This window comes from Geosmithia morbida (genome assembly GCF_012550715.1).
Source record: "Geosmithia morbida isolate 1262 chromosome Unknown scaffold_7, whole genome shotgun sequence".
NCBI lineage: Eukaryota > Fungi > Ascomycota > Sordariomycetes > Hypocreales > Bionectriaceae > Geosmithia > Geosmithia morbida.
Window position 1 is genome coordinate 1,145,228 of NW_023336194.1, and position 14,891 is coordinate 1,160,118.

Genomic DNA, 14,891 nt, shown 5'->3' on the forward strand with positions numbered 1-14,891 from the left:
ATAAACTGGGTTTCCCTTGAAAGCTTCATTGCAAGTTGGGAAGGAAACTCTGTGTCGTGGCCATGAGAATCATCAACTCAAACCGCGTGTTCCTATCTCGCTACTGCCGATCCGATGACAATGACAGGGGCGCATGGTGATAGTGACTGCCGGCCATTTCCGCCTAAAAGCGACGGTAATACATGGCGGAAGCCTCCGCTCGGAGTTGGATAATATATGGGCAATGATTATTATAGCTCTTTTCTGTATCCATAAGGAAGATTGTTTGTAGTTGAATGTAGGGCGCGGTGGACATTTCCGCAATAGGGCTGCCGGAGGGGCCATCATCAGTCCCGCTCGATATCAATACCAATGCAGGCCAAGCCGGCCCGGATGGAGAGAGAGAGAGAGAGGAGAACCCTTGTTGGACTAAGATGATCGTTTATTGCCGATTATCTTTCTGCATGTATGACAGAAACAGATGTGAAATAAAAATAGAGCAACAGCAAGCGAGATAAGCATTGATACCGTTACTATATATGGAGGTGTGGTAAGCAAGTATGATGGTAAGTAGAGGTCAACTGCCAGGGAAAAGAAAAGTCAAACAGCGTATATATGAGGTGATCCTCCTTTGTTCTTCTTTCCCTTCAGCCTTTACCTCATTATTCATCAAATCTTTGTTGGTGAATCACTGATACGCTATATTTGATATCACAGTGCTTATTAAGTTGTCAAAAGTGATTAAGCTCACTTTGCCATATCCAAGGGGTTGGTTATGTTGACAGTACGGAGTTGTACTAAATACCTAGCTCTAACTACGAGCAGTACTTTTAGGTATTGCTACTACTATACACGTGTCCCGTCAAACGTGTCTTGCCAAACATGCCGGTTCTCATTCCTACTACAAAGGATTTGTTCATCATTCAGGGTGGTGATTTACCGGATCGACAAGATCAACAGGGTAAATGTACTCTATAATACTTCGTACCTTGCTCCTATGATCTAGTTCCCTTTTACTGTTACAATTCACTACTACTACCCGTACTATCATTCTAGTGCTAGTACCTAGTATCCAACTCGATCTTTCTTCTTCTAAGATCCGAATCTCGTTGCCGGGGAAAAGTTAGTGGAGGCTAAGCGCAAAACTATATATGTATTATCTCTTCTCTATACCTCATTCCCTCCTATACTGTTACTTCTACGCAATAGTAGGAAAGATTCGTTATATTACTTTCTATAATGTAGTACTTATTAGCAGTATTAACAACCTCCATAAGTCATACATCGTATCCCTGCCATCTTCGGGCCCTCATTGGTCAAATAACATTCCCCTTGGGAACTTGGTCACTAAACCCCGTGCGTCGCCGGCAGCTGCTCTTCTTCTGGTGGCCTTTGCCAATCTCATTTCCAATTTCAATCTCCCACTTCAAATTCCATCCACCGCCGTCATCAACACTGCCAGCACCATTCCTGTCGCCATCTGTCTCTTCATTCTCGGCCGTCGCCCATCGCCCATCATTCGACATCTCTCCTTTGTTCCTTCTTCCCCTACTGCTAAGTAGTGGTAAATAACATCAGTAATAACGAATCCAAACGTCATCCATCGTACGCGCGCGCATATCTCCTGAGCACCACCCCTCCACCGATTATCACCAATATCTCTCCTTGATCGACACCACCGCCTCTTGGACGACACACCATCACAAAGAAAAAACGCCAACATAGCAACTATGCCTCTCTGCGGTGGTTCAAAGACTGCCCAGCGAAAGCTCGTTCTCCTGTACGATATGTTTCTTGCCCCCCCCCCCCCCTGAGCCGACGACCATTTCCGGATCTGCCGATTTACTGACATTCGAGCATAGGGGAGACGGTGCCAGCGGCAAGACGTCGCTGCTCAACGTCTTCACCCGAGGGTATATTTCTTCCTTTTCATCCCTCCTGTGATTGATGTGCCTAGTGATCCTCCTTACTGACAAATATCTACCATTAAATAGATACTTCCCGACCGTCTACGAGCCGACCGTCTTCGAAAACTATGTCCACGGTATGTCTACAAATGTACACCCTTGCGCGTGGCGGCATCCCGAATGCTAACGCTTTTGTAGACATTTTCGTCGACAATGTCCACATTGAACTCTCGCTGTGGGACACGGCCGGCCAGGAAGAGTTTGACCGCCTGAGGTCTCTATCCTACGGTAAGATGGGCCCCCTCTCCGAAGCTCGGTTGTTCACCCGCGCAGGCTAACGAACATGACCCCTCCAAGACGACACCGACCTCATCATGCTCTGCTTTTCGGTCGACAGTAACGACTCCCTGGAAAACGTCGAGTCCAAGTGGGTCGGCGAGATTGCTGACAACTGTGCTGGCGTCAAGTTGGTGCTCGTGGCCCTGAAGTGCGACCTGCGCGAACAGGGCGAGGGAGATGACGACGACGAGACCAACAATGTCGACGAGAATGGTCAGCCGCGTGAGAAGAAGCCGACAATCAGCTACGACCAGGGCCTCGAGGTGGCCAGGCGTATAGGCGCCCTGCGCTATCTCGAGTGTTCAGCCATGAGGAATCGTGGCGTCAATGAGGCCTTTACCGAGGCTGCGCGTGTCGCTCTCAGCGTCAAGAAGGAGAGTGAGGAGAACAAGTGCGTCATCATGTAAACATGTGCAACTCCTCCCGTCCTCCTCTTCACCCTCATCTCCGGTTTGACGCCAACCGACAACAAAAAGAAGCCCTTTTCGAACGAGGCTATAATACTGGCCACATAACAACCTTTGCTAGATAATATCTCCCCACAGCCACCTTTTCATCTCCTCCCCCATGACACGCAGGCACAGTCTTTCTTGTCTAGTCTACCTCTTCCTTCTTCCTACCCTTTACCTCTTATTTCGCTGTACATCCTTTGCATTATTTTCTTTTCTGGATACCTTGGGTAGCCACCTTGAAGGACAGACGGCATGTCGCGCCTCAGGAGTTTTTGTTCTTTTTTCTTATTCCCCTTTGTTATGATTTTTTTCCTCATTATTTAACAGTTATATCGGGAGGCGTCATCGTATACGGAAGCCAGATAAGACCTAGAGTGGTAATCGAGAGAGAAAAATGGTGGAAAGACTGGTATCAGAACACATAAACATACCCTCAGCAGAGGAAGGGGACGGGCTGTTGATCTTTGGCTTTTGGATAAATAAAACCCGTCTGTCTTTTTCCGCTTCTTTCTTTCGTGAGATCTTTGCAAAAGAAAGAAAGAACCATAGTGATATATCCCTTGACCATCTATTATATATATATAATAGTCCTTTTCGCTTCTTCTCCCTTACATTGTCCCATGAAACCCGAGCTGTCGAGTCACATGTGAAGTGACGTGGACCCTGCATGAAAAGTGGTCACAGCTCTTGAGTCGAGCAAGTCGAGAGAAAGAGGCAAAGAGTCAGGCAATATGGCAGCCCGAGGCCAAGGGACATACATCTACTCATACGAGTGTCACTTGATATCAACTTGCGTATTGATACTCTGCACGACCCAAGTGGCGTCTCGGGATCGCGCGATGATGGCGGGTACAACTGCACGAACATTACGCCCTGGAATTCCAGTCAACACCGATACGTTTAGATCTGTGGTTAAATTCAATCCCATCAGCACAATGAATAAAAACCCCTCTTTGTCTAATTTTTTCCCTCTAACGCCGTATGATCCCTTGTTCTGGGGAGGCCCCACATGTCAAAGGAGATACCTACAACGGACCGTGTGACTGGCTGGATTATGGGTCTTGTCTCTGATGCGAAACCGTATAAAACCTAGCACCGTGGCCCGTTGACAATGAAAAAAGTCGTCTGAATCTGACGGAATAAATATTACTCCCACTTGATTATAATAACACATGCGCCGAAGTTCCGTTATTGTGGCCGCGCGTCACGGGCCGCCGGCTCAAATATAGACACATGCGAATCACGTTTCTGGGGTCTCAACATGGCAATGTTAGATGCCAAGGCAGACAAGAGCGGGCAACCCATTGTCCGTACTCTTGGAAAGGGCCAAAAAGGGACAGAAAGGGAGGACTATGATGAGAGAACGGGCTGGACCTTGTTGCCCCACGACTACTAATAGGGAATAGGGGAGGGAGTGTGTATCCGAGCATGGCGAGCCAGGAGGCGAGTAATATTACCACAACGTAACAATACTCCGTAGTGTCAACGGGGAGGAGAGAGGCCTGAAGGGACAAGGGTTGGCTGTTAGGTGGTTTGGAATTCTAGCTGTGCCTTTAAGTGTCTTGTATTGATTGTCGCATGTTGTCTTTTGTGGTTAGTAGGCTTTTGACCAACCCCCCCCCTTCGTTGGCATCGAGAATAATAAAGATGAGCCCAACCCTTGTGCTCTGACGGAACAGAACAGGAAAAGGAAAGGCAAGAAGAAAAAAACCACCAAGAAAAGTGGTTCATGGACCATGGTTAATGGATTAGCAGGTTTGATCGGCACCAAATACACCAACAACGGTTCGCCCATTGTCATTATTGGGGCCGACATGCCGCCACATTGCCGTCCTCTGGTTGGTGGTTGTTCAAAGCACCAGATAAAGAAGTTGAAGGGATCGGCACGTCGGATCAATTGCTGCAGACTGCACAAGAGCGCCTAGAGGTATATGCAACAATTCAATTCAGGCCCATGGCAATTTCTTTGACGGATGTAGAAGAGACTCATAATACCTGTACAGCTCCTACAGTATGGGGTACTGATGTGATGGTTCTTGGCGAGAAGACCATGATGCAATAGAGGGAGTTGACGAAAGTTGAAGTGTCTAATCTGGCGATGCGGTAATAACATACGAGCGAGTGGTATACATGTACGACGGAGTGAGAGTACGTACATTGAATGAGTACAAGACGAGTAACAGCGATGGTCCGTATGGACTGTGTGGCAAATGGTAGCAGTAGCAGTAGCAGCAGTACAGCGGGCGCCGTCGGCGAGGGAAAGTGTGATGCGGTGCGGTGCAAGAACAAGGGATGGTCATTGGCAGGTGCAGGCAAGGAGGCAGGGAGGCAGGAAGGAGGGAAGGAAGGCGCGCTCGCTGTCGAACGAGCCATGGGGCCATGGCAGCAGATGCCGATAAAAAGAGCAAACCCCAACCCCCTGTTTACTTTTCTCTCATCTCATGACACTAATCCTAATCTGGCTACTTAGACCCACCCGTACCTGCATCCCTGGCAAGCCTGAACGTCAAATTGGCTAATGAGGGCTTATCAGCATTGATTCTGCCCCTCCCGTCGCACCTGCTGGTTAATTCTGTTGTTCAAGCTTCCGCCAGTGCTGCTGCCAAGGCTTTTGGGAAATTGCAACTTGAATTCGCCCCCTACCTGACTCTTTCCTGTAGCAAAGGGAAGAAGCCTCTTGCCTCGCTCTTCATAGAGGACAGGCAGTGGGCTTCAGTGTGCCAGGACAGGCAATATCGCCGTATTTACAGAGCGCTGCACAGTTCAAGGTCCCCTCCATGTAACCCATCGAGATAGCCATGACTATGAATGTTGCTGGAAGTCTACATGTACTGGAAGTTTATGGTGATGATGACTAGAATGACCACTACCTTGTACAAGATAGCAAGAGCGAATACTGATACTGCATGTAGGTACTATTACGAAGAGTGCTACGCTACCTTACCAATACCAAGCTTATGCAGGTATCATTATTACTACCAGTATGGAGTAGACCGACCTAAATCTAGCCAGGAATGCTCAACTTGCCCAGACTTTCACCACGCGTGCCGTTCCCGCCCCGCCCAGTGCGTAATACCGCTAGGAGTATTACTTTCTTAACCCGTATTATTATGTATTTTTAATACTATGGTTTACTCCTTTTTACTCCGGACCCTTCCAGCCAGTCAGTGTCTGGCCGTCGATAGGGACCAGTGACCGACCTCTTCTTCCTTTCTTCCCCTTCCTTTCTTGTTTTCCCCCGTTCTGATATTTTTTCCGTCGTTATTATTCCAATATTGTGCACCTTGCCACTCGTTTCCCTCGGACTCTTGGCCGAGTTCCATCTCGGTCGTTTCATTCCTTTACGCTCCTTTTCCACCTAGTCATTCTTTTTCCCGCAGTATTCGCTCGTTCGTTGGTAACTCATCACACGGCCAATCTTCGTCTCTGGCTTGCCCCCTTGGTGCCTATAGTCTTTTTTTTTTTCTTTTTTTTTCACAGGCAGACATATATACAAGTCGACGCGCAACCGTATCCAACGCAGCCTTATACCAGCAAACGACAAACCCGCCGGCCACCTGCCGGCAAACGCTTTTCTCGTTCGACCATCAACGCCCGTCTCATCAAGAACCAAGCCGTCTCACAATGGTCTGGAAATCCTTCCTAGCCACGGCCGCCCTTCTGGGTGCCGCTTTTGCCCAGACCACATCTGACTGCAACCCTTACAAGGGCGACGACTGCGACCCCAACCCGGCTTTTGGCACCGAATTTCGATGGCCCTTCAACTCGACACCCGACGGTCAGCTGTGGGAGAACCAGGTCGGCTCCATTGACTACGACGCTGAAACGGGCGCCAAGTTCACCATTACCAAGAAGGGTGATTCGCCGACCATCCGCACTAAGTTCTACATCTTCTTTGGCCGTGTCGAGTTCCACCTCAAGGCCTCGACGGGCGCTGGCGTCGTCAGCTCCATGATGCTTCTGAGCGACGACCTTGATGAGATTGACTGGGAGTTCATCGGCAACGACCCCCGTGCCACCACCAACTTCTACGGCAAGGGTATCGAGGATTGGACAAACGGCAACTACCATGACATGGATGTGGCGGTCCAGGACGAATACCACAACTACACCATCGACTGGACCAAGGAAAAAATTGACTTCTACATAAACGAGGTCCTCACCCGCACCATCGAGGCCTCCAACTGCACCCTCGACAATGGCACCGACGTCTACCCCCAGACTCCCATGCGCATTAGTCTGGGTATCTGGGCCGGCGGTGACTCCTCGCTCAACTACTGGACTCGACAGTGGGCCGGTGGCGACATTGACTACTCCAAGGGCCCCTATGACATGTTCGTCCAGAACGTCTTCGTCGAGGACTACAGCTCTGGCAAGGAGTACGTCTGGGGTGATAACTCTGGTTCCTGGGAAAGCATCGACATTGTGGCGTAAGTGCACACACACACACTCAAGAGGCTTTATTACGCCACATCCTCATAGTTACTCGTACTAACGAAGCACACAGCGGCAACTCGACTGCTTACAAGGCCATCCACAAAAAGGAAAAGGTCCACAAGTCTCTCAATCAAAAGTTCAACGAGCTCCCCACAGCCGGCAAGATTGCCATCTACGCCGGCGGATCCGCCGTCGCCGCTGTCATGATCGCCGCCCTCATCTTTTACTGCATCAAGCAGCGCCGCCGTGGCGCCTCCGAGGCCCGCATGGCCCTCCAACAAACTGAGGCCGAGCGTCTAGATATGGAGAGGCTCCAAAAGCAGGGCGTCGACCCGGACAGCTTCACCGAACAAAGCACCGAGTACAACCCGCGCGAGATGAAGGGCGGGGGCATCATCGGTTCCAGCTCCTACAACGCCGTCAACTCTTCGGCCTCCTCCATCGACACCGACAGGCATTGGGTCTCTGGAGCAACTGGAGCTGCCGTAGGTGCGGGTGCCGCTGCCGCCGCCGGGGGTCCTCACAGCCCCCGCAGCCCCTCGCTCAGCAATTTCCCGTCTCCCAACCCCTCCAACAACGGCTTTGCCTCGCCTCCTCCGCCCTTCAGCTCCGTGCGGTCTCCCAGCCCCGGCATGGGCCGCTCATCGCCTGGTCCCCAGTCCGTTTACGGCGCTAGCCGCATGCAGGGCGGCGGTCCCGCGAGTCCCGAGCAGTCCAACTCGCCTCATCGGGGATACGGATACTAAGCTCTCGGCTCGCAATTGAGATGACTGAAGTGTCCCTGTCTTGCGGTGTTTTCGTTATCTGAGCGCCTCCTTGCTCCGGGTAGAAATTTGTTTCCTGTTGTGGGTTTTTTTTGGTGCTACTGATACTATCGCTTTCATTCTCGTCATTTGTTTTTTATTTCTGGGACCGGCGCAAGTCCAATATCTTATATACACGCAATTCCCCTTGCTAGGGGCGATATACACCGTCATACTGGAATCTTTGGACAAAGATTTTCTTCATCTACTTTCACGCAACTTATCTATGTGCATGTTTATATTACCCGCTACAACACCGGGGGTTTAATAAGAGGCCCTTTCGTGGTATATAATGTTCATTTGCGTCGTTTAGCCTCATTTCTAAATACACCTTTTATTGCCCCTCAACTAGCTTGAGTATACCCTCGAGGTTGATGCTCTTGGGCCTCTCAATGGGCAGGCCAAGGGCACGATCCCAGATGAGTTGGGCAAGTGGTCCCAGACCACGCGACACACCAAAGGTGGCAGTGTAGTACAAGGTCTCGTGGAAGCCGTAGTGGTGGAAGAGCACGCCAGAGCTGGAGTCGACGTTGGGGTAAGGGTTCTTTGTCTTGCCATGCTTCTTGAGGACATCCGGGGCGATGCGGCTGTTGGTCTGTACAAGGCGGAAGACAGGGTCTTGTGCGATCTCTGGTCGAGTGGCGGCGTAGTCCATCAGCGCTTCGAAGCGAGGGTCTGGCTTGCGCAGGACGGCGTGACCGTACCCCGGGACCACACGGCCGGAGTTGAGTGTTGTCCATAGGTAGTCGTGCACGTCGGTGTCCGAGTATGACGATGGAATGGCATCCTTCATCTGCAGGATCCACCGGAGTACCTCCTGGGCTGCCAGGCCATGGAGGGGGCCGGCAAGGCCTTGAAGACCGGCGCTGTAAGACAGGAAGGGGTCACTAAGGGCGCTTCCCACCAGGTGCGTGGCATGTGCCGACACATTGCCGCCTTCGTGGTCGCCGTGCAGGGCGAGGTACAGCCTCAGGAGATCCTGGAAGTTCTCATTCTCTTTGCCGCCCTTGCCCAGCATGGCGGCAAAGTTATACGACCAATCCTGCTCGAGGTCTACCGAGGCGGGAAGAGCACCTCCCCCCCGGTACGAGTTGTGGTAGATCTTGGCGGCAATGGTGGGCAGCTTGGCGAGCAAGTCGATGCAGTCGTCGAATGTGGGCCCCCAGTAGTCGGCCTTGTTGAGACCGCCCTCGTATGCTTTGGCAAACTTGGAGTTGTAGTTGAGTGCCGAGACGGCCATAGCGAACTGTGTCATGGGATGCAGGTCAACGGGGAAGTCGTCGAGCATCTTGGTCACAAAAGCTGGGATATCCGCCTTAGAGGCCAGCTCGCGACTGAGACCACGGACTTGCCCAGTGGAGGGCACTTGGCCCGTCAAGAGCAGCCAGAACATGGCCTCGGGAAGCATCTCGGTGCCTGTGCGACCCTTGGGAAGCTCACGTTGACAGTCCTTGATACTCCGCCCGTGGAAGCGGATGCCCTCGTTTGCGTCGAGGACGGAACCCTCCCATACCATGGCCTTCAAACCACGCATGCCACCTAGAGTGTTTTCGACTTTTACGTCGCCAATCTTCTTGTTCGCATGAGACTTGACTTTTTTGAGGAGCTCACGCTTGGCGGGGATAATATCTTTGAGTGTCGTCTTGAGGTCTGGCTCGCCGGTGGAGGAGTAGGCCCGGATGCCAGAGAGGGTATGTTTTGTGAGGGCCTTGTAAGTTGGGAGTTAGTCGTCATCGCAAAAAGAAGAAGAAAGACAGAGAGAGAGGTTGACATCAATGGCGTACCTTGGCAGAGCCCAGTGCTCGTGTAGAGCTACGCATGTAAAGCGACATGGCTAATAGACGACGGGGACGCGAGCTGGACAGATGTTGATGGGGGTATCACACAATTGAGCTGTGAGAATATGTGGAGATGTTTGAGAAGTGAAAAGGAAGATGAAAAGAGGAGAGACAGGAAAGTATACATAAAGAAGGAGGGGAAGACACGGAAGGAGCGACCTTGGGGTTTCCTTACTTTCCATGGTCCAGCAGACACAACCACATACTGGCACACACATGCTGACTATGCCAAATACGTCGGATACAAAATCATATGCCCTTTTTGGAGGTACCGCTTCTGCGGTTGACAAGAGGGGTTGACATCGAACCGACATGCTACCGTCATATTACTGTAAGTGCTAGTTAGTGCTACTATCAACCGAGGAAAGCCGGATATGTGGGCTCTTTTGCCCCGCGAAACTAAGCCGATGGGCCCCGCGATTTTGGCAGTTTCCCATGGGGGGATTAGGGAAAGACTGCCCCCCCCCCCGGTCCTGAGTCCACCGAGCCAAGTCCAGTCACGAGAGGGGGAATTGTCATTGGTGGGCTTAACCGAATCTCTACTACTGCTGCTAACTTTGAAGAAAGCTATCGATACTTTCTTCACCTAATTCTAGCCGGACCACATCCTCGGTCAACCTACTAGCACTCTTGCCTCCCACTAGACAGACCTGTTCATTCGGATCCGAAGCCTCCAGTATTTAGTAAACCGAGCTACCACCACACTACCATAGTGAAACAAATAAACCTCTCCTTCGAACAACATACCCCCGTACCGCCGCCATAATGCTGTCTATTGCTGCCCGTTCGTCGCGACAAATTGCTCTTCGTGGATCTCTACTGCCATTTCATGCAATTGCCTGTCCTGCTCTCACACACCGGCACCTTTCAACAACTACCCCGATGGCCTTGCGGACGAACCCTTTCTCCGCATCCGTGACCCCCTCTGACGCCTTCCAGCTCCTTCCCGAGTCGCAAAAGGCCGGCGACGCTGAGAATAGACTGTACGATGCACAGGTCAAAGAGGTCGAGGCGTGGTGGGCGTCCCCTCGGTACCGTGGCATCAAGCGCCCTTACAGCGCCGAGGACGTCGTGTCCAAGCGCGGCACGCAGAGCATCTCGTACCCGAGCTCTGTTATGGCCACCAAGCTGTTTAACCTGATCCAGCAGCGTGAGGCCAAGGGCGAACCTATCCACACCATGGGCGCCATCGACCCCGTGCAGATGACGCAGCAGGCCCCCCACCAGGAAGTCCTTTACCTCTCGGGCTGGGCATGCTCATCTCTGCTGACCACGACCAACGAGGTGTCTCCTGACTTTGGCGACTATCCCTACAACACGGTGCCCAACCAGGTGCAGCGCATGGCTAAGGCACAGTCGATGCACGACCGGAAGCAGTGGGACCTGCGTCGCAAGATGACACCCGAGGAGCGCAGTAAAACGCCCTACGTTGACTACTTCCGACCTATCATTGCCGACGGTGACACTGGCCACGGCGGCCTATCTGCTGTTCTCAAGCTGGCCAAGCTGTTTGCCGAGAATGGCGCGGCGGCTGTCCACTTCGAGGACCAGCTTCACGGCGGAAAGAAGTGCGGCCACCTGGCAGGCAAGGTCCTTGTCCCGACAGGCGAGCACATCAACCGTCTCAACGCCGCGCGCTTCCAGTGGGACGTCATGGGATGCGAGAACCTCGTCATTGCCCGCACCGACTCCGAGTCGGGTCGTCTTATCTCTTCGGCCATTGATGTGCGCGATCACGAGTTTATCCTCGGCGTGGCGGACCCCTCTCTCGAGCCCCTTGCCGAGACTATCCAGGCCATGGAGGCTAAGGGCGCCACAGGATATGATATTGACGCCTTCGAGGCCCGGTGGGTTAAGGACTCCCATCTGGTCACCTTTGATGAGGCTGCCCTCGAACACATGCAGAAGGCCAACGTGTCCAAGTCCAAGATTGACGAATACGTGGACGCCATATCCAAGGACCGCAACATGGGCATCAACCGTCGCCGTGCCCTGGCAGACCACTACGCCGGATCCCCCGTCTACTTCAACTGGGATGTGCCACGGACGCGCGAGGGCTTCTACCACTTCCGAGCTGGCATGGAAGCTGCTACAAAACGCGCCCTGGCTTTCGGGCCCTACGCCGACCTTCTCTGGGTGGAGACGGGCGATCCCAACGTTGAGGTGGCTGCTAAGCTCGGCCGGGCGGTGCGCGAGATCCTCCCCCACAAAGGACTGGTCTATAACCTCTCACCGTCATTTAATTGGATGGCCCACGGATTCACGCAGGAAACGCTCAAGTCGTTCATATGGGACATTGCTCGCGAGGGATTCGTCCTGCAACTTATCTCCCTGGCTGGTCTGCACTCGACGGCCACCATCTCCAACGAGCTGTCTCGGGAGTTCAAGACGGGTGGCATGAAGGCGTACGTCGACCTCGTGCAGCGCCGCGAGAAGGAGCTTGGATGTGATGTACTCACTCACCAGAAGTGGAGCGGTGCTAGCTACATGGACGGGATATTAGGTGCTATCCAGAGCGGGAGCTCGAGTAGCAAGAGTATGGGGGAGGGCCACACTGAAGGACAGTTCGACTAGGTACGGAGGGAAGGCTGCATATGTAAGTGTTTGGTTTACTACTTGCTTTGTTTTACTACCAAAAACAATGATATCACTTCTCTGTCCAGTTTTCTAACTAAAAGAGATAGTGTAAGATTTGACCACCATCATCTATCATTTCACATTATAAACCCCAACAGGTGAACCACGGCGGGCCAAGCATTTTACAGAGAGTCCTTGGTAGCATTGTTCTGGGGAGCAGGAGCAGAGTCGCCCTCGGCAGTGACATAGGCCTTGGTCATGCCGCCGTCAACAGCAAAGTCGTGACCGTTGACGAAGCTCGACTCGTCGCTAGCGAGGAAGACGACGGCGTGAGCCTGCTCGATGGCCTCTCCAAAGCGGCCAGTGGGGAAGTGGATCTCACGACGGAGGCGCTTGGGCTTGTCGTCACCGAGCCAGTCCTGCAGGAGCGGAGTGTTGAGGGGGGCAGGGCACAGACTGTTGAAGCGGAATCCCTCGCGGGCGTGGACCATGGCTAGCTCGCGGGTGAGGGCCAGGACGGCGCCCTTGGAGGCGGTGTAGGCGAGCTGGGGGGTGGCGGCCCCGACGAGGGCGACGACCGAGGCCGTGTTAATGATGGAAGCCCTCTTCTTGCCGTGACGGCGGAGCGAGAGCACGGCGTGCTTGCAGCCGTACCACACGCCCTTGACGTTGATGTTCTGCGTCAGGTCCCAGATGTCCTCGGGCGTGTTGACGGCGTCGTCGTCCTTGGCGTGCATGATGCCCGCGTTGTTGAACATGATGTCCAGACCGCCCCAGGCGTCGAGGGTCTCGACCAGGGCCTTGACCTGGTCTTCCTTGGATACGTCGACTTTCTGTTATTTGGGCTTCGGAGTCAGAGATTGTCCAAAATGTCTAGTGTGGATCGCGGGAAGAAGGTAAAGAAGGAGGAGGGGTGATGACGCACCTTGGTCTCGACGCGGACAGCTCCAGGGACGAGCTGCTTCACCTTTGCCAGGGCCTTTTCGAGGGCAACGTCAGATATATCCGACATGAGGACGCTAGCGCCCTCCTTGGCAAAGAGGATGGAAGTCTCGAGGCCGATGCCACTGTTCATGGTAGTAGAGTCAGTAAAGGGGGCGTTCTGGGCGCGAAAGCGGAGAAGAGGGCATTGCTGGAAGTATGTCTTGTTGCTGACTCACCCTGCGGCACCAGTGATGATGGCATTCTTGCCGGCCAGACGGCCAGTAGCAGCGGTGGACATTGTGATAGGATTTATTAGGGGAATGGAGTGTTGGGTAGAATGGAAGAAGAGATGGAATATGAAGGGGGGGGAAGGGTTGGAAATACGTATAAGAAGAGAAGGAAGGAAGGATTGTTTCTAGTTTCTTGGCTGGTCCTAAGGTTGGAGGGGTCGATGGGGCAATGATTCATTCAGTCAGGAAAACGGATAGTTATCCGGATGCCGTTGTCGGATGAGAGAAAGAGTATACAGATCTTCACTTACCACTTACGTCGTAGCAATTACTGTAATTATTACTAATTACTACTAGGTAGTGAAAAATCAATACTATTTACTATTCTATACAACTTTCCCTCAAAAGTATTTAGCAGTGGAAAATGCGAATCTCTCGCATTGCTACTGGCTTATCTACCTCCTTCATCAGCCCTCCCCCCCTTCTTGAAACATCGTGACGGGGAAGGAGCTGCGAAAACGGAATACAAATTAGGAAAGAAGACACGACAAAGAGCCCTAGGGCCCCAGCGGACCCCAGCAAGCCCCAGCAAGCCCCCAGCAATTATTACGACACTGCACAGATATTCGTGTAAATCGTCCTAGTATTAATACTTATTACTAGAAGTAGTATTTCGAGTACTAATTATTAATATTCAACTTCTTCTCGTTCACACCCATGGTACTGCTCAAACGGTTAGCAGTATTTAACTAATACTACAATACTTGCAATGCCCAAGTCATGACAACAATCTACGCCATGATCCAATGGCTTATCGCTTCCCACCTAGGAATTCACTGTCCTTCTGCTAGCTATTCCTTATCTCTGTCGTGCCGCTCGGTCCAGTAATTGCCATGTATTACCCATGATAGGACCCCAAAAAGGCGCCAACATTTCCCGTATAGGAGTATACCATGCACTTTTTTACGCTGTATACTCGCCCTTTGCAATGTTAGTGTCAAGAAACATGACCGGTTCTTCGGGAAGAAAAATTACTACATCTGATAATGTATTCACATAGCGTTTATATAGTACTTTCTACTACACTGCTACTACTACTGTTACTACCTCTATCTCTGTCTCTACCTCTACCTCTCTTAGATAGTATGATAGTATCTAGACACATATAAACACATCGTATTAACCCCTCTTTAACTCGTAACGCAACCATCACTATCACTAGCACCGCCGATACTATCACCAAGTACCGACCGAGTACCCTTGTCTTCCGTGTCTCGGCCCTTATCCACCATAAACTCCTCCCCCCCCCCCCCCCCCACTACCGCCACCATCTCCCACCACTCCTCGCGCAATCGCCTCGACTGTCCCGGAGAGTCCAAGGAGCCACATATTTCAACATTGAGTT

At 52.1% G+C, this 14,891-nt stretch overlaps 5 protein-coding genes across 5 annotated transcripts; 3 read left to right on the forward strand and 2 right to left on the reverse strand.

Annotated features, from left to right (window-relative positions):
- Positions 1-1,709: 1,709 nt before the first annotated feature.
- On the forward strand, positions 1,710-2,632 carry GMORB2_7201 (Rho family, other; the record flags this gene model as incomplete). Its single annotated transcript, XM_035469166.1, has 5 exons — positions 1,710-1,759; positions 1,842-1,892; positions 1,974-2,023; positions 2,085-2,174; positions 2,244-2,632. 5 exons carry the CDS (start codon positions 1,710-1,712, stop codon positions 2,630-2,632), a joined length of 630 nt encoding a protein of 209 aa, XP_035321546.1.
- A 3,669-nt stretch (positions 2,633-6,301) lies between these two features.
- GMORB2_7202 (Glycosyl hydrolases family 16) lies at positions 6,302-7,860 on the forward strand (the record flags this gene model as incomplete). Its single annotated transcript, XM_035469167.1, has 2 exons — positions 6,302-7,107; positions 7,185-7,860. 2 exons carry the CDS (start codon positions 6,302-6,304, stop codon positions 7,858-7,860), a joined length of 1,482 nt encoding a protein of 493 aa, XP_035321547.1.
- A 391-nt stretch (positions 7,861-8,251) lies between these two features.
- Positions 8,252-9,749, reverse strand: GMORB2_7203 (citrate synthase; the record flags this gene model as incomplete). The annotated part of the gene is made up of 2 exons (XM_035469168.1): positions 8,252-9,625; positions 9,702-9,749. 2 exons carry the CDS (start codon positions 9,747-9,749, stop codon positions 8,252-8,254), a joined length of 1,422 nt encoding a protein of 473 aa, XP_035321548.1.
- Positions 9,750-10,520: 771 nt separating this feature from the next.
- On the forward strand, positions 10,521-12,329 carry GMORB2_7204 (isocitrate lyase; the record flags this gene model as incomplete). The annotated part of the gene is made up of 1 exon (XM_035469169.1): positions 10,521-12,329. One exon carries the CDS (start codon positions 10,521-10,523, stop codon positions 12,327-12,329), a length of 1,809 nt encoding a protein of 602 aa, XP_035321549.1.
- A 185-nt stretch (positions 12,330-12,514) lies between these two features.
- GMORB2_7205 (Short-chain dehydrogenase) lies at positions 12,515-13,554 on the reverse strand (the record flags this gene model as incomplete). Its single annotated transcript, XM_035469170.1, has 3 exons — positions 12,515-13,165; positions 13,258-13,399; positions 13,493-13,554. 3 exons carry the CDS (start codon positions 13,552-13,554, stop codon positions 12,515-12,517), a joined length of 855 nt encoding a protein of 284 aa, XP_035321550.1.
- Between the last annotated feature and the right edge of the window lie 1,337 nt (positions 13,555-14,891).